The sequence below is a fragment of the Magnolia sinica genome, chromosome 16 (genome assembly GCF_029962835.1).
Source record: "Magnolia sinica isolate HGM2019 chromosome 16, MsV1, whole genome shotgun sequence".
Lineage (NCBI taxonomy): Eukaryota > Viridiplantae > Streptophyta > Magnoliopsida > Magnoliales > Magnoliaceae > Magnolia > Magnolia sinica.
This window is the reverse complement of record NC_080588.1, coordinates 64,634,626-64,652,305: the sequence shown is the minus strand read 5'-3', so window position 1 is coordinate 64,652,305 and position 17,680 is coordinate 64,634,626. Positions and strand designations below refer to the sequence as shown.

At 39.4% G+C, this 17,680-nt stretch overlaps 1 protein-coding gene across 3 annotated transcripts; it reads right to left on the bottom strand.

The window, feature by feature from the left end:
- Positions 1–678: 678 nt before the first annotated feature.
- On the bottom strand, positions 679–12,574 carry LOC131229789 (RNA-binding KH domain-containing protein RCF3-like). 3 transcript variants are annotated; one of them, XR_009163598.1, is made up of 10 exons: positions 12,399–12,574; positions 9,433–10,176; positions 8,601–9,074; positions 7,758–8,012; positions 7,132–7,467; positions 6,501–6,580; positions 6,282–6,393; positions 6,043–6,203; positions 1,455–1,506; positions 679–1,080 (listed from the first exon to the last, which is right to left on the bottom strand). XR_009163598.1 is itself a non-coding variant. In XM_058225804.1 (9 exons), exons 2-8 carry the CDS (start codon positions 10,135–10,137, stop codon positions 6,060–6,062), a joined length of 2,106 nt encoding a protein of 701 aa, XP_058081787.1. In that variant the 5' UTR covers positions 10,138–10,176; positions 12,399–12,574; the 3' UTR covers positions 5,088–5,355; positions 6,043–6,059. The 3 variants fall into 3 exon arrangements, 2 of the variants coding, with proteins under 2 accessions (XP_058081787.1, XP_058081788.1); XM_058225804.1 differs by lacking the exons at positions 679–1,080; positions 1,455–1,506 and adding an exon at positions 5,088–5,355; XM_058225805.1 differs by lacking the exons at positions 679–1,080; positions 1,455–1,506 and adding an exon at positions 5,088–5,352.
- Between the last annotated feature and the right edge of the window lie 5,106 nt (positions 12,575–17,680).

The window sequence follows — 17,680 nt, the reverse complement described above, 5'->3', positions numbered from 1 at the left end:
ATCGGGAGAAATATAATATCTTCAAACAAACAGGCATAGAATCAAGTGTCCCCAGCATCTCCACCCTGCACCAGCCACTGTCAACAGATTTTTTTATTTTTTTCTCCCACTACATAGTAGGCTGACCATGCAACCTTCCACAAATTCCAAAGCTGACAATTTAGGCAGCGCTCTGCGTAGAGGCCAAAGAGCCACCTGTATCTTGTTTGAAATCGGTGGGTAGTGCTTGTGGTCCCTTTTGGGGCTTGCTGAGAGGTTATTTGGCTTGTATTTTTGTAGCTCGTGGTGTTGTTTTTTTGCTTTTTACCTTTGTTTTTGTTGAATAAATTTGATTCGTGGATTTTTATTTTATTTTTTAAGGCAGGGTGACCGTTCCTGTTACGATGGCACCATCATAAGTAGGCATTATAACAAATATTTTTTTGTAAATGTTGCTATTAAGTCATCCACGGATTCCAGAGTAGGGATGCTGCCGGGGTTATGCAGCTAATCCAAGAGCTAAATAAAATAAAGAGAAGAAATAAGCCACCCATCACAAAATATCATTAAAAAATCAACCAAATACTTTTCTGGGCTGCCAAAGATTAGCTGCACTTACCAAACTTCTTTTTTAAGCCAAAAATGATTCGATGAGGATATAAAGAGGACGCTTTCATCATAAAGAGGACGCTTTCATCATAAAAATAAAAAATTAGAATAAAAAGGTAAGTTGGTTATTTTACAAAAGTTAGGTGATCCAAGTTTAATCTCCCTCTTGCAACCATTATACACTCCACAAAATTGACGCTAAAAGAAGCACCAAGATGCAAAATAGAAGGGTCTCCCCACGTTTTTCCAGCTGATTGGTGCAAGTACCATTGATCTAAAAGTGCCCATGATCGCCATCAGTATCACAAACCAACTGAGATCCATCATGACAACATACATACAACAGTTGTATCTGATGGATCACCTCCCTCAATACTTTCTCTGGGAGCTGCTCAATATTACTTGCCGGAAAGGTGGATTCCTCATCACTGTTGAATTCTTCCAATCATTTTTTTAAAATTCATCCATTCAGTCTTCTTGATTGGCACAAATCTACAGAAAGACTTCAATAGATCAATCCACCAATATGACGATGGAATAATTGCTTGAGTTTGGATATTTAATTGAATTGAATTGCAACTCAACCAATTCATTATAGAAGATAAGGTGGAGGGGGGCCATTTGAATTCATAATGACAACTCAACCCCTATCAGAATTCTATGCATTTCAAGTTGGACTTCAAGTGGGGGCTAATCTTTCATTATGAATGTCAGGGATAGAGTGGCCCCCATTTACGCATTATTGAATTTAACTATTGCAAATCAATTTAATTAACCATATCAATGCACCATCAAGCGAAAATCAAAATATTATATGAAGAATTCCACCTCAGATTTCATTTAGTACTTTTGAGCACAAAACAAACCTGAAGGTACACCTTTGAGGCTATTCAACGGCAGCGTGAAAAGCCAGAGTATCTGCCAGATACAGAAACATGCATTGAAAGATAAATTTTTGGAAGCTAAACTGCAACATTTTCGACCAGCAAAGAATACGCTAAGAAATGAAAACCAAATAGAAATGGAAGCATCAACAAAATGCACTGCAAGTCTGCAACAATGCCAACTAGCCAACAGTGCAAAAAGAGAAGATGTTGCAAATAACAGGTGCAATGTTAACATTACAAATTAGTTCAAACTCCGCTAGTTGTGCAGGCTGGAGATGCTAGGTCGGCAGCCGGTCATCAAAATTTTGCAAAACAATCATCATCATCAAGCCAACCCGAATAGATGGGACAAGGCTATGATGATGATGAAATTAGTTGGAATATTTATTTTTTTTGTTTTTTATGACAACAAAGTTGAACTTTATTGGATATTCAAATCTTACTACAAATTAACATGATGCTGCCCAAGTTAGAAGGCTTCAAAAATACCAAGGGAATGTGCTTTCGTAAGCCAAATAGGGTATAACATTTCCACTCGCATCGTGGCTCTAGTGCACATGCCGACATCCACAAGCTACCCTTGTTTAATGATATAAATTCACATCTAGTCAATGTGTTTGAAGAAATTTTCAATCAAATAAAAGATATTCGATAATTTAATAATATAAATATCCAAAAAAACATGATTCCATTTTGTTGCTTTTGTAATTAATTTTGATTTGCACAATACCCATTTTCCATTTTGGGGAATGAATTACCTACATTTTTGCGTTGGGCGCATGCACATAAATTATGGATGCAGTAGACATCCATTCCTAAATTGTTGACCATCTAATACGAGACGATTCCAATATGTTGACAACTTAATAAGCTGTTAGACAATTGCATAATGCAATGTCAACCAACTAGATCATCACAATTGGAGTTTATAAAAACTAGACTAGAAAACCTGAACTATATGTGTGCATAGTGTGTAGCATAGCATTCACTCCTCTAAAGCGTGAGGCGTAAACTACACACTAGTTCTAGATTTTTAATCAAGGTTGCTTGGTTGCACCAATTTCATGATATTTTGCACAAAATTAGATTGATTAATAATGAAACGCAGCCTAAAGTAATAGGAAAAGGGCAATGATTAAGTATAAAAGTAAAGAAAGAGTACCGAAACTGATTTAACACTGTTACTTATATTATTTTACTAAAAGCATTGAAAAGATTAACTAGTTTTTATTGAAAATAATATATGTAATCAATTATTGAAAACATTAATTGAATGTTGTAGTGAAAAATAACTAGCAACATGAGCTATCAGCTATGTAGCATGTAATGTGGTCTATGCAGCATGTAGTGTATGCAAATTATCATGTAGCATACGCTACACACGATTTAAGCTATTTTCATGAGCTACGTAGCATTAAGACTAAGCTATGGTATGTAGCATAAGCTACACACTACATAGCATAAGCTATCTAAAATGCAGGAGCATAACTAATACAATAACTTATTATTAATTGAAATCACAAAAAGCAATGTATGACCACAGCTTTTTAGTTGCTACAGAACCAAATGACATGCAAAAAAGGTTGCCCTTCTGTGGAAGGGACTCAGCAAAAAATAAGGAGTCGCCACTATCTAAAACTCCCCAAATCTACAAAAGGCTATAATCTGTAGGACCACATAACCCCAAAGGTTAATAAGCTCAAAGGGAGCTGATTGAATAACTCCAATGGTGTAGCTTTCCAAAAGTTTCTGAGCAATGGCCTCAATTATGGAGGAGGGTATTAGTCACCTTCTCTGGTCATATGATGTACCATCTCTATTTAACAAGATCTAAGATTTTTAGGATTAGAGCTCCAGGGAAAGATCCTCTGCTTGAACAATAGACATAAGAAAATAAAACGCGAGCGAGCAAGGTGTAAGATAAAGGAAATGTAGCAAGTGTAAAATATAAAAACTCCATCTACAAGTATTCTGTAAATTTAATGGAGAGCTTTGGTTGTTAGAGAGCTGAGTGTTAAAGAACTCTCAAATCCTTTTTTTTCCTAGCAATGGTTTGGGAGCAGCTTCCCGAAACCCGGAGGTTAAGGTGCACCCTGTACACACTTGCCAATTGCACTAACCGAAGATTTGAGTCTTAAATTCCTAACCACTTTCTCTTTTCTAGTTGTATGTAGTTCCTCTTCTTCTCCTTCGCAAGGTTGAGTTCAAGGACGAATAGGTTTCCTTAGAAGGATGAGAAGAGAGGGAGGAGTGTAGAGAAGGGAAGAAAATCTAAAGGCCTTGGTGGCAGAGAACCAAGGAAGAAAGAAGGCTCAAATCCTCCTACTTGGCAATGTTTTGGGAGCCATTTCTCAAAAACCCAAGAGGTCAAGGAGCACACCCTTTTCTATTGAAAAAATAAGTTTCAAAGGGTCTTAAATACCCGACTCCTTTCTCTTTCTCGAATACTTGGAAGCTCACACACTCCTACTTCACAATGTTAAATCTCCAGGAAAAAAGGGGTTTCCTCAGTTCAACTCTAGGAACATTGGGGGAGGAGAGAGGGAGAAAATGTAGAGAATGTGTAGGGGGAACTTGAACCAAAGGCCATTTGCTTGTAGAGAGATGGCTTATTTGTAGATGAGGTGGGTGACATTTTGGTATTTTTTTAGAATGATTTCAGGGCAGGGGACACATGACACAAATCCATTTGACTTTAGGTGTAGGGACACATGACACCCTCTCATAGGATCTCGAGGCAAGTTTTGTATGGTACTTTTGGAGATCTTTAGGGCAAAGGTATATGGATCCCCAATGTCATTTTCTCATGAGGAAACAAAAAGAGAAAAAAGACTTAACAGCACAAAAGAAAAGGGAGACCTGGTACACAAAAAGATAAAAAGGAGGAGATGGCACAAAAAGACAAAAGGGTGACGCGTCTCAACAAAACAAAGGGTGACACATGACAAAAAAGTCAAAAGTAAAAGCGAGACATAAAAGTCAAAGAGTCAAAGGGATCAAAAAGTCAAAAGTCAAAGTGAGATACAAAAGACAAGGTAAACGAGTCGAGGGAGAAAGGGTCAAAAAGTTAATGGGAGCGCACAAGGAAAAGTCAAAGATTTTTGGGCTTTTGGATCGAATTGGGCTTAGGAGGCCTGGCCTAATTTAATGGATACAATTCATTGTGAGGTAGAAGTTAAGGGGCAGCCCCTCCTAAGTCCTAATCAGGTCCAATCGAATGGTTTTTAGGAACTTCTAATGCTAGGTGGGGGTGTCTACACCTTTCAAGTAACCAAGTAGTGCAAGAGACCGAATCAAAACAATATTGTGACACCCTAACATGATGAAAAGAATCATTTCCAAAGTAACTGTCAATAATACAAGCTTCTGAGAGTAAATTAACAACTCCACCCAAGGGATTCTCTTAAAAGTTCCAAGTGGGTAATATGCCAAACTGATCTCTATATGTTTATTTTGCATCAAATGCATTAGTTATTATAAAACCTGCCCAACTGATCTCAACTGATCTCTATCCGCAACATAATTCATTATGAAATAAAACCTGCTATAAAAGAATGTTTAGTCTCAAAGAAATATTATTCAAAGAGGCAAGAAGCATGTGCAAAGTAGTGCTCAAGGTAAAAGTTCAATAGCATTGTGTTCCTATCATTTTCCCATACATGAGAATTTCAATGGTTCTTTGTTTCTCTCATTCTTTGAGTGTCAAAGGTACATTTTTTACTTCTCCAAACAAATCTTCAGTTGATATTGGATGGGTAAGCTTTCCATGAAAGATCTGCTGGCTCTGAAAATTATGAAGTGTGTCCCTAGTAATGTTCCACAGAGGTTTGAACATGATTGTCTCAAAACTGCAAAATTAATTTTTGCATTCTTCAAGCTTCTATGTCCGCCGACGAGCAATGTTGAGATTCAAACAACACAAGTGAAATAAAGAAGCATTAGAGACACTCTTGCCTTTTTAAATGAAGAACAACAAAATAATGGGCTACCCTATGATGTGCACCTGCCACCATTCTTTACATGGTGGTGACCTCTTCACTGTAAACATGCCCTACATTTTGGCAATCCAAGCCATCCAAATTGTGGGCCCTATTGAAGATGGAGCATGGCGTGAAAATGACACTGCCCAGATGATCTCAACCATCTGATTTCCCCATTGAATCTCAACCGCGGATAACTTTATTTTACCATCCAATTTAAGGCCATAAATAGGATAGTCAGATCATTAGATTGTTAAGAATCTTGGGTCATGCACGCAGTTTAGATTTGCAGGCATGTATGCCTGTCCAGGAAATGGGTCATCGCCATTTAAAACATGGTGGGAAATGCACACCACAGTCTAGCCCTAAAATAGCAAGTGAGTGCAGCACTAGAATTTCTAGCCATGGTTAACAGAGGAATGCAGCAGAGTGCCTCTTACTAGCTGAATAAGCTCAATGACAAAGGCCAGATACAACAGCACAAACGAGGTTACCTGTTTGCTGTGGCAAAGCAGAGGGAGGCTGTCCCACTCATTACACACATGGACAAAGTTCTGATACAACAGGAAGAATGTAAGGAAGGTTACCTGTCTACTACGGCAAATCAGGGGGAAGCTGTCCCGCTCATTACAAATGCTTGAAGCAGGCTCTGTGCAGCATGGGTCTGTTCGGGTGTTCCCGATATTATAATGACAGTCTCAGTTGCCCCAGGTGCAGTATCAGTGATGGTAATTTTAGCACCAGAAATCTGAAAATGCATTTATTGGTCAGTAACAAAGCATCAAGGATGCAGGAACATCAACAGCCATCATGTCTCAGAATAAACCTCGCGTATCTGTTTTAAACAGCCTCCATCCTCTCCATAGATAGAAGCAACAAGTGATCGAGGAACAACAACTTCTACAGTCGTGCTTGTGATAAAAGATGGCTGGCTTCCACTGCATAGACAAACAGATATCCATGGCAATGTCACTAACGTACACAATTCAGCACCTCAAAATACTACTGAAAAAAATTAATACTGAAAGAGTAAAAATGCACAAACCCTCCAGCTCCACCCATTCTTCGCTGGGGAGCTCCTGTGTAATCTGAAATTCCAATTGGACCACCACCATCCCGTGTGCCCTATATTCAGAATAAAACCAAATTGAGAAGGAAGCATATAAAAAAAATCAAAAAATTTCTGCGATCTTTACGATATCACTGATTAAGTAATGGTATATGATGGTGTGGAACAAAGCATGTAAAAATTTACATCCAATAACTTATGCAAAGGTTTCATAGAGACGTGATAACAGAAGTCGTAAAGAACATAACTGAAAGGGAAGGGAATCAAGTGGGAAAATGGTCTCCTTGTAATTTTTGGTATATGACTTACACCTGCCAAGCAGGAAAGAAAAAGCAATTGACAGCTGAAGTTCCGGTCCCAATTGTTTCTGTGGAACATTTGTTTGCAATCCACATAGGAGTAATGAAAAAGCACCCATCAAGGGATGTCAAGACTCCAGTCATAGCTTTTTCCCAAAAAGAAATCCCTTATCCTTAGCCTTCTACACCAGAGCAGATCGATTGAAAGGATGTGCTGACAATATTCATGGCAATGGGGCAGAACTAAATGTAGAATGACTGATAAAAACAAAATGAAGATTGTCACGGACGATAAAACAGACAAATACCTGAGCTGCCCATGGCACTGAGGATGGTAGTCTTTCAGAACTATGTGGGGGGAAGCCATGTCTGTGAATGCCATGAGCAAAAGCAGATCGTTCATCATGATGAGGAAGGCCCCCAACACCATCAAACTTGTGAAAGGGGAGGCCCAAATTAGAATACATTCCAGGTGGTGAAAGATCCCTCCTTCCCATGTAGGGAACAAAAGGAGGTCCTTGATCGGGAAAAGCAGAACGTGGTGGATGGTTCATGGAAGGAAACTTATCACGGAATTGATGATGCCGCAACCTTGAAGTTATTTGCAACACCGCTTCCTGAACTGCCTCAAATTCCCCATTTATCTGGAGAGGAGAGATTCAAACATCAGGTTGGCACTGAGACTATGATCAAGACGTTTGCTACATTGGATCGCCTTTCTGTCCCACCATGTGTTAATCAGACCATTCATCCAGTAGGTCCAACTGTCAATGGCCTATGTGGCAATAATCTGAGGATCTCTGAACAGGCTAGTGAGATCTTTTCCCATCCGGCCATCTACGGTGGACCTTCGATGAATGACCTAGATGAGGTGCGGCTCATGGGGATGCATCCCTAGTATCTTTCAACATTTCAATAGGTAAAACACACGCACCTGAACTACTTCTTCATTTTCCGAGGCACATTTTGGGATCTGATCCTTCCCCAAAATACGTATGTACGCACCAGATGCCTTTCTCATTTCAGCTATTATGGCACCGCCCTTGCCAAGAAGGCAACCAATCTGATTAGAAGGAACAAGAAGCCTAGACGACATACTTTTCTCTTTACCGTCAGATACAGGTCTCAAAACCCTGCTCTGAACTCGAAGGACTGCATCCTGTGCAGCAGAGATCCTATCATCCAGATGCTGCACCATTTAAATTATTCGATTAATGGAGTCATCTTAAGTTGTGCTCATAAAGCAATGGAAGTAATCATTAAAAAGAAACAAGAAAGTTACAGGAAGGAGATGGACTATAATGAAATATTATGCATAAGAAGAAGATGTGTCACATTTGAACAGCATCCTGATGCTCCCAGACTGTACAAGTGGGATCCATTTTTTCCATGAACCAAACCACCAATCTGATGGGACCTACCATGGATAGGCTTGCCCAGAAGTTTTCCCAAACTGGAAAATCCTAGCCATCTAGCCTTTCACCTTCTTCTTTTTTTTAACCTCTATTTGTAGTTCACTGATCGACAGTTTAGGATCTTCCAATCAGGCAACCCCCATATATAAGATAGGATGCATCAATTCAATGATTCAATCATTGACGCATTGATCCCACCTCTATGAACTGAGCAGATCAGGACAATATTCATGCACAGCGCATCGTAGCCATTAATTAATATCAAGAGGAAAACCTAAAGTTCGACAAGTAACTTCAGAAATCCAGCAGATATTAACAGTTGACTCGTCAGAAAAGAAAAGGCAGGACAAAAGAAACATTACTGCAGGGCCGGATATAATTATGACACGGTCATCTGAGTCAGCAACAGCATCAGGAATTTTGATATCACAACCTGTTTCGTGTTGGAGCGCTTTTATTATGCTCCCTCCTTTCCCTATCACACCTCCGATCTTATCATCCATACACAACAACCTGAATGTGAGTATTTCCTGAGAAGTCCTCATTCGACCCAAGATAACACTTTCAGTTTCATGAAATTTAGGAATAGATGGGGTGATGCTTGGATGAAAATCAGAGCTAGAATGAGGCCTGACAGCATATGGTGCCCCTTGAACAGGGAAATGATGAATTGCAGGTGGGTAAATTTCTGGCTGAGGAAGAGGCGTAAACGGATGAGATGATGGCCCGGCAGTCTTGCTTGCAGGAAATGAATCACGGTCACGAGGTGGGTTCTCAAGAAGCTGTTGAGAAACCAGTTGAAGAGCTTTCCTAACTGCATCTAACCCTCCTGTTATCTGCAATCATAATGTGACGGCCACAGAATAACTTAAATGTTAAAATTTTTTGAAGCTTGAACCCTAAACCACACAAGATTGTTATTGCAGATGACACTAAAGATAAGAAAAAAATAAAGCACAACCGATGTAATAAATGAAACAGGGCTGCGAACTGCTTCGATTCAGGATGGTCTGGTAATTGCTACATTCAGATTGAACAGAATGACCATTGCCCCAAATGGCAAGTGAGCTAGTTACTTTGCCCATTGCCATCCAGAGCTGATTCAATTAACTTTTTTTCTCAGTTGGCATTCAAAGTCTGTTTCTTCGCTAACAAAAAAGAAGAAATATCATGATCCAATGGCTTTTATGTTACCTGGACCAGTTCATCAAAGGGCGAAGCACATGAAGGAAGCTTGTCCCTAGGAAGGATCCGGATCTGCGCCCCACTTTCTGCAGATATATGCTTAATTACGCTTCCACCCTTCCCCAGAATGCAACCAACTTGGCTAGAAAGCACAAGCAATCTCACATAAACTGCGGAAGACTTCTTACTCGCTTCATCTTCCCCATCCACCTCGGGATCTACTTCGACCATTCTCTCAAAAACACGCAACAAAGCCTTTTGTGCAGATGAACTTGCCTTTTCAGATTGTGGACTCTCTATAGGAGCAACTTCCTTATCATCCTTGCTCTCATCTTGTTCCCCAGCATCATCAGAGTCATTAGCAATATCATCAGATTCATCATCTGATTTCTTCTGGTCATTGCTAGTTTCTGCATCTTTATCAGAACCCACTATAACAATAATTCTTTCAGCACACCCAGGGATAGTTTCCTCAATTCTGATCTTTGCGCCAGTTTCTTTGCGTATCTTATTTACAACGGTGCCACCTTTACCGATAACACTGCCCGACTTCAAAGCAGGACAAAGTACCCGAAAAGCAGTGGAACCAGGGGGTATTTTCAGTGGTTGAAGCTGTGGATTGAAAGCTGCAGTCTTTTGCCACTTTGCCCTTCCATTCAGCTCTAAAGGATTCCTATCATAGGGTCTCTTAGAAGGTGTTATTGGAAAAGACATGTCCACAAGAAGATTATAGTGAACCTTTGCAGTTTGACTCTGCACAGAAAAAATAAAGAGGCAATTAGAAGGCTAGAGACAAACATAATGAAATGTTATAGGACAATCAAGGGCATTAATCAATATAAAACAACAATGTATGATGTGTTAATGGATATATGCACCACTGAAGAGTCAACCTCATCAGGTTTTACAAAGCGGCGATACTCGGATCTTCTGAAAATTGAAGTACTTTACTTGAATACACAGATAAGGACAAGGATAAGGGGACCCCATTCCACGAGAACTAGACTCCAGATCAACTGGTGTCTTGAACTCTAGACATGACAGTTATTAAGAAGTTTTATCGAATCGTACAAATTGCAATATGAACCCAACCTGCCATATTGTTAGTTAAATAACATGACCTTGTAACCAATCCTAGTCATACCTGTATCCCGATTCCTGAGAATTCAGGCTTAGGGGACCCACCATACCCAATCCTCACGGCATTTGATCCCCATAGCCATTCTCAAGTAACATAGAAAGTTAGCAACAAAGTATTCAAACAAACAATCTGCAGTTTCTTCAGTCCCCCATATGAACGATACTTCAATTTCATTGCTTGCTTGGCATCTAGAGAGATGTGTCATAAAGGTGGTTTTCTAACATAGACCAGCATAACTTGGCCGATGTTACTCATTCACATTAAGCATCACTTATTTCAGACCAAATACCAATCAGCTAAACCATGAAGGATGGCCACGGGATGAATAAAGAGAATTGTCCCATCGCACATAGAGTCTCTATATGATGGAATGTATCTTGTGAAATAATAATCAACGCTAAAGTCATCAACTGTTTTTTAGATTCTTATCAATGAAACAGAAGTTACTGATAACATGTACCACAACAAAAAGGGAGATGGATGGGTTCCAGGGCTCATCTGCACCACCACAACGATCAATTCAAATCAAGACAGCATCTGTCAAATAAGCATACTGGCACAGCCTAGTTCGTCATCTAGGAAATTTACACTGGACCATTTACCACAGTCAGTTGATGCAATGCCTGCAGGTGTTGAGTGTGAATGTACGATAGCTTATCAAGCACGTTGCAACATACTCATGTAACCATAAATGATGGTGGTCTATGCCAGTTAGTGCCTGTTCAAAAATCTACGAATATGCACCTCTAGGCTCCAAGCAAGTCATGACCCACATAAAATCTAGACACAGGTTCTGAATGTTGAATGATATCGGCTTACAGCACACATTGCAACATGCCCGTGTAACTGTAAATGACAGTGGAGTACGCATGTTCAAAAATAGATGGACCAGATCAAGTTATCACACAAAAATCTAGAGACAGGTGTTGAGATAACAACTGACGAAGCAATAAAACTATCGCCCAAATGATGACACGATCCGAAAGGGTAGGAAAAAAAAAAAAAATCAGACTGAGACAATGGTACTGAAGAAGGATGATCATATCGGAATTAGATCGATAAAAGCTACATAAAGAAGGCTCTACTGCACTAAATATATTCGACATTTTTCACCTTTGACAAAGATTGGAAACAAGGAAAGAAAAAAGATATAGCCTACTAAATTATAATTACACAATTAAGCCTTTTTCTCAGATAAGATAAAAATAAAAATAAAAATAAAAATAAAACAGAGAAGAAAAGAAATAAGGAAAAAGAAAATGGCATTATCAGAAACAAACACGAAAAATGCAAACTAATACTCCACGCATTGCTGCAAGAAAAGACTTTCCTTCTTCAAGAAAATCCTGCACAATGAAAACAGTAGCAATCTAGACACAAGCCCCTGCAGTGGCCTCTCACCATAGGTGAAACTGACGAAATGGGATAGCTAATGTCCAAGGAACTTTTGGGTCCTGAACATTGCAAAATGCAGTTTTCTGAGATGACTAGTCATGTACAGATCGAGACCATGGTTTGGCAATACGAACTGTCGATTCGACGGGCCACACGACAGGCGGGGTTGCGCAATAAAAACTTACAGATTGGAAAATATTACTCTCTAATCGGTGGGTAACACATGAATGGGTAGTAATAGAATGCACTAATCATTCATATGAAGATAATTAGAAGAAAGAGGCTGAAAGAAGTTTAAAAGCTAAACATCTTCGAATCTGTGAGGTTTTGTGGCATTCAGCACCTAGGGTAGATTGAGGGCTGAGAGATCAACGGCTACCGACCACCAAAAGGTGGGCCCTAAATCGAACCACAATAAAATCTGAAGAGAAGTACATACCTAGATCGAAAGGAGATGCGTTGATGATGAAACTCGTAAATCAAGAAAATGGGATTGTAGAGGAAATGGCTTTGAGAAGGAGGGATTTGCTGAGATGGAAGGGTTGTTGGAAAAGGAAAAGGGCAGAGAGTAGGGTTTTCGCGAGGGAGAGCGCCAAGTGAAAAATCCAGCTGCTGCGACTGTGGGGCAATTAGTCTTATATGGTAGTTAGAGGCGATTTTCGCGGCACACGTGCTGGCAGGCGGATGTGCCTAGGGCTACCATCGGGTCGTGTTTGGGTCGGGTAACATGTCTCCGGCAGTGCACAAGGAATTTAAATTTCGGGTCGGGTTCGGGTCTAATCGGGTCGGCCCAATCCGACTTCTTTATTAAACGGAGAAATAATTCTAGTCTGAACCCGACCCACAACCCATTTCCTTTTGGCCATGCTTAAACGGACCCGAATCATTTAATTGAAACCGGGTCGGGCTTGATAGACCCTACCTTGTGATCAGCTTGATGGACCCGACCGATCCCCATACAAAAACATGGATTTAAGAACAGATCATGGGCTAAAGGTATGTCCACGCCAGCCTAATTAGTGGATATGTGCATACATACACCATATGGATGCATCTATGACTCATCGTCTACGAATTCTTCCAAGGTTTAGCTGGTTCTATCATATGGTCTAGAACATCAACAAGCTACGTCGGTAGGTCAGGTTCGGCAGAGTTCAATCCAAGTCCAACCCATTATTTATACAGACTATGTCTAACCCAAGCCTAACCTATTACTCATTTTGCTTGGCCATGTCTAACCCAACCAATTGCCAGCCCTACCAAGTACCATTATCAGTAGGGGTGTATATGAACCGAATTAGCTCGCTCGACTCAACTTGAAAAAGCTCAATTCGACTTGGTTTGAAGCTGAGTTCAAGCTGAGTCTAGCTGATTTTTTGAGCTCGAAAAAATTTCGAACCAAGTTCGAGTTTGCCTAAGCTCGACTCGACTCGACTCAAATCGAACCCCAACTCAGAATCGAACTCAGATCGAACTAGTTCGGTGACTCGGTTACTTTGATATTGATGTTGCTCACCAAGTGTTTGATGAAATGACTCGACGAAGTATCAACTAGCGGCAAAGAAGGTATGTATATAAAACAAATACCATTTTTCATTGATTTTGATGTTGCTTATAAGGTGTTTGATGAAATACTTTAAACAGCTGTTATTGTTTTACATACATTGAGAAATTGAAACTGCATTGCATGTGTTTGTGAAAATGCCACAAAGACTCGATTTTGGCTGGAACTCGGCTTAAACTGGCCCGAGCTGCTGACCGAACCGAGCCGAGTTGGGCTGAGTTTGAGCTGGGGTCAGCTAGTGGCCAAGCCGAGTCAAGCTGAGGCCAGCTTGACTCGGTTCAACTCGGTGTACACCCCTAATTATCAGTGTCAATGGGATGGATTGGGCCACGGGCTCCGAGCTTGGCCCACCTTGTAATGGGCTTGGGCTGGAGAATCAAGCTAGATGGTTAGCCTTGGGTTTAAAAATCAAGTCCATTCTAAAACAAGCTGAGCTTGTATGTATATGTCTGAAGAGCCTTTTACGATTTTTTTAAGAAAATAAAATCATTGCAGCCGCATTTTAAAATTTATAAAGAGACCCTAACTTTCACCAATAAAATACTAAAGAGGAGTTCAGAGAAAATGAAAATTTGAGAGAGAGAGAGAGAGAGATAAGGCAGGTTTCAGAAGATTACCAATGAGAATGAGGCGTTTGTCCGGCTTGTTGGCGCATTTCATACGGTGGACGAGCTGATGCGATTTCACTCAAATCTGCATCTATCCACCAACCTACACCCCTCTCTCTCTCTCTCTATTAAAGCTCGGGCTCAGCCCAGGGCTGGACTATTAAGGCCCATCATGGGCCTAATGGGCCTAGGTTGGCTTTGAATTTATGTTGACAATGGCTTGGACAAAACTTGGCCCAGCCCGCTGACACTCCTAGTTACCGTATTAGGTTCCTACACGGGGATCCAATGAGTTCAAGTACCCTTTGGGTCTTGGTACCGTGACTTCACTTTAGTTCATGTCAGGTCCAGGTTTAAGTTTTGTTGGTTTGGCAAGCTTTTACCTGAGGCATCTACAGACATAGGCCAACAATCGGATTGGATGTCACGTAGGATTGTCTACAAGATTCTCAGACCAGGGTCCAGTTTCTCAGACCCTTATAGAGTCGGGATCAGGTCCACCATTCAGGACACATTAATAATGGGTTAGTCAGGTTCGGTGTCAAAGTGGCACACATGTGTAATAATTATTGTTATCTTGTGAATAATTAGAATATTAGTAGCACACCAAAGTATATTTAAAATTTCTCATATTCAAAAAATAAAAAATATTAATTAATAATCAAAGATAATAGTGAAATAATTTGGTAATGTTTTCGTATTGCCATCTTGGTTCCTTGTACATCCTATCTCTGATATATGATTTACAAACCTTCAAAAGTAAATGTAATATAATCTTTACATGTTCTCAAGTTACAACCCATGATTCAATAGTACACTGAGTGAGTTCAACATTGACGTTGTGGGTTCAAGTGCCCGTGTGGCTTGTCTTGAAAAGAAAAAATTTGTAGATATTGCTTATTCTCGTGATGAAAGTATGATTAACAAAAGTTCACACTTGACCCTATTTTAATAGTCCACAACTCACATTGATCTACATGGTATAGCCGGTGGCATTGTTAAAAAAAAAAAAAAAAAACTCAAAAACTTCACTTGAAGCCAAGAGTGTTGGGCATGAAAGTAATCTAAGATTGAATCCAACAAACAATAAATAACAAAAAATCCACATGGACAAAAATGACACCTAAATTTTAAAGATTTAACGTGAAAAACCCTAATGAGGAAAAAAATCATATCGCAGAGAAACTATCAATCAACTATAATTAGAAGAAAGTTACAAGAAATGGAACAGCTTACGGTAGAAATCCTATCTTTCCCCTCAAAACCCTTGAATATCTGTGATAGGCTTTCCTCGTTAACCCTAATCACAATTAAAATAATTAGAATGGTATTTATACACTCTTGTACAAAATTAAGAAATAAAACCCACACTTATGCATTCCGCTGGTCGAACCGATAGGAACCAACTCACACACATCAGTTAAACAAATAAGTACAAAATATCATGGCGTGCAATATAAGAATTCACCCTCTAATTTGGTTAACTAATGAGAAACCAATCGAACCAAAAAATGTCTTCTTTGCACTAGGATTAAAGGCACTTAATCAACAATCTCCAACGTGACTTCAATCCTCCAGCTCCACTGCTCCAAGTTACTACCACCATTTATAATTATCTTTAAAATAATATCATCATTGCTTCATTCTCACTCCATCTTCATTTCTTCTTTGTCAAGCTCAAAGAAGTCAAGCAAAACTTAAACTTCTCTATAGGAATAATATTCGTAAGCATGTCTGTCGGATTTTCGATAGTATGAATCTTCTTAAGAGTGGCATCTCTTTCCTTTAGCATTGTCGAATAAAATGATGGCGAACATCAATATACTTAGTCTAGGAGTGATACACCGAGTTCTCCGTCAAATTGGCTGCAGTCTTACTGTCACAATGTACAGGCACGACTTCCTACTGAGACTCTAATTCATCCATCATCATTTTAAACCAAATAACCTCTTTGAACGCTTCCATCAATGCATGTATTCAACTTCAATTGTGGAAAGTGCAACTACAAATTGAAGCTTCGACGTCCAACTAATAGATAGCTCCACCCGCTAATACAAACAAGTAATCGGAAGTCAACCTTCTATTATCCACATTCTTTACATAATCTGCATCCATATAACATACGAGTTTTTCTATAGAATTTCTAAAAGTCAAGGCTGTAACATCCCGTACTTTCTAGTACTCGAGTGTTACCATGTAAATTAATTTAATATAAACAAATATATATATATATAGTGCAACCTAAATATATACACTATGAAATGTATATACTTCGTAAATATTTAAAATTTTTGTATGTAATAAGATATTATAAAAATAATGTTATATTAAATAAATACAATGAGTAATAAATTCACAACATAAAATCAAATTATAAATAATAATGTAGCATTGAATATCTTTTATAAGTATATATAAAAAAATCATTAGATACTTTAATATAATTGTATATTATTTAACAATATTATTAAATACAAATATAATTTTAATTAAATATGATATTGTATATTATGAATTATATATATTAATGAATGTGTGAACAACAGCATGTAATTAGTAGTAAGCTACTATTAAAATTGTGTGTGTGTGTGTGATTTTAATTATTTTAATTACAAGCAATTTACAGAAGAAATAAAGTCTATATTAATATTAGTATTGGTTAGTAATAAATAATGAAAGCCTTACAAATGGCCTAGTAGGATCTTTTAATCATTGACGTTCAATCTCGGGATGATTCGACCGTTAAATCAATGGGAAGTCACTGTTAAAGCTAGGAATCAGCTCGTACGGCCCACCGAGACCTTGGACATGCTTAATTTTTAATCAGGGGACCCATTTAGACCCCCTAGAACCAAATGGACGGAGTGAATTTCCTCGATCATCACTATAGGCCCCACATTTTCGCTATGTGTGTAGCACAGTGGGTGCACACCTGCAATGCACCATGCCGGTTAAGCGGCATTTAACCCGTTGTCCTGAAGAGGAAAACTTCCTCTTTCCTTTCTCTTCACGAGACTCTTGTCCGAGTCCAGTTTAAACGGACGGTGTCTGTTTGCGACGACCGTGGCCCACCATCAACACTCATCGACACGATCCAAGCCGTTCATCTAATCAAGGAAGTCGAGCTAACCATAACCTAACTGCTTTCACGTGATAGAAAGAATGCACGTGTGCACGAGCCCCCAGCCAAATCCGGTGTGTGTGCAGCATCTCCTCGAAATGGAAAGTTTCCATTCTTCTCTTATTTGCCTCGCTGGCAAGCTGTACACTTGCAACCTCGACCCTTGGATGTGGAGCATCTCAGCTGTGCATCTTACCTTACCTAAGGTTTTCTTAGCAAATCAGAAACCACGAATCATAGCCAGATTTGTTGTGCCGCAATTTGCAAATACCTTCCATCCATGAGACGCATCCGGGCCGTTTATTCTCATTTGACGGCCTTAGAGAGCTAGGGTTCTCCATAAATAGGGAGCTAGTAGATGCGGTCGCTCTGCACCTCCTACAGTAGTTCGAGAGAAAATCAACCGAAATCTGCTCCACTTGAACCCA

Coding starts and splice junctions, on each gene's coding strand:
- LOC131229789 (XM_058225804.1), bottom strand. CDS start 10,137: ATGTCTTTTCCAATAACACCTTCTAAGAGACCCTATGATAGGAATCCT. Junction 8,013..8,600: donor TAATTATATCCGGCCCTGCA/GTAATGTTTCTT, acceptor TAAATGGTGCAG/CATCTGGATGATAGGATCTC. Junction 6,204..6,281: donor GTTTAAAACAGATACGCGAG/GTTTATTCTGAG, acceptor ATGCATTTTCAG/ATTTCTGGTGCTAAAATTAC.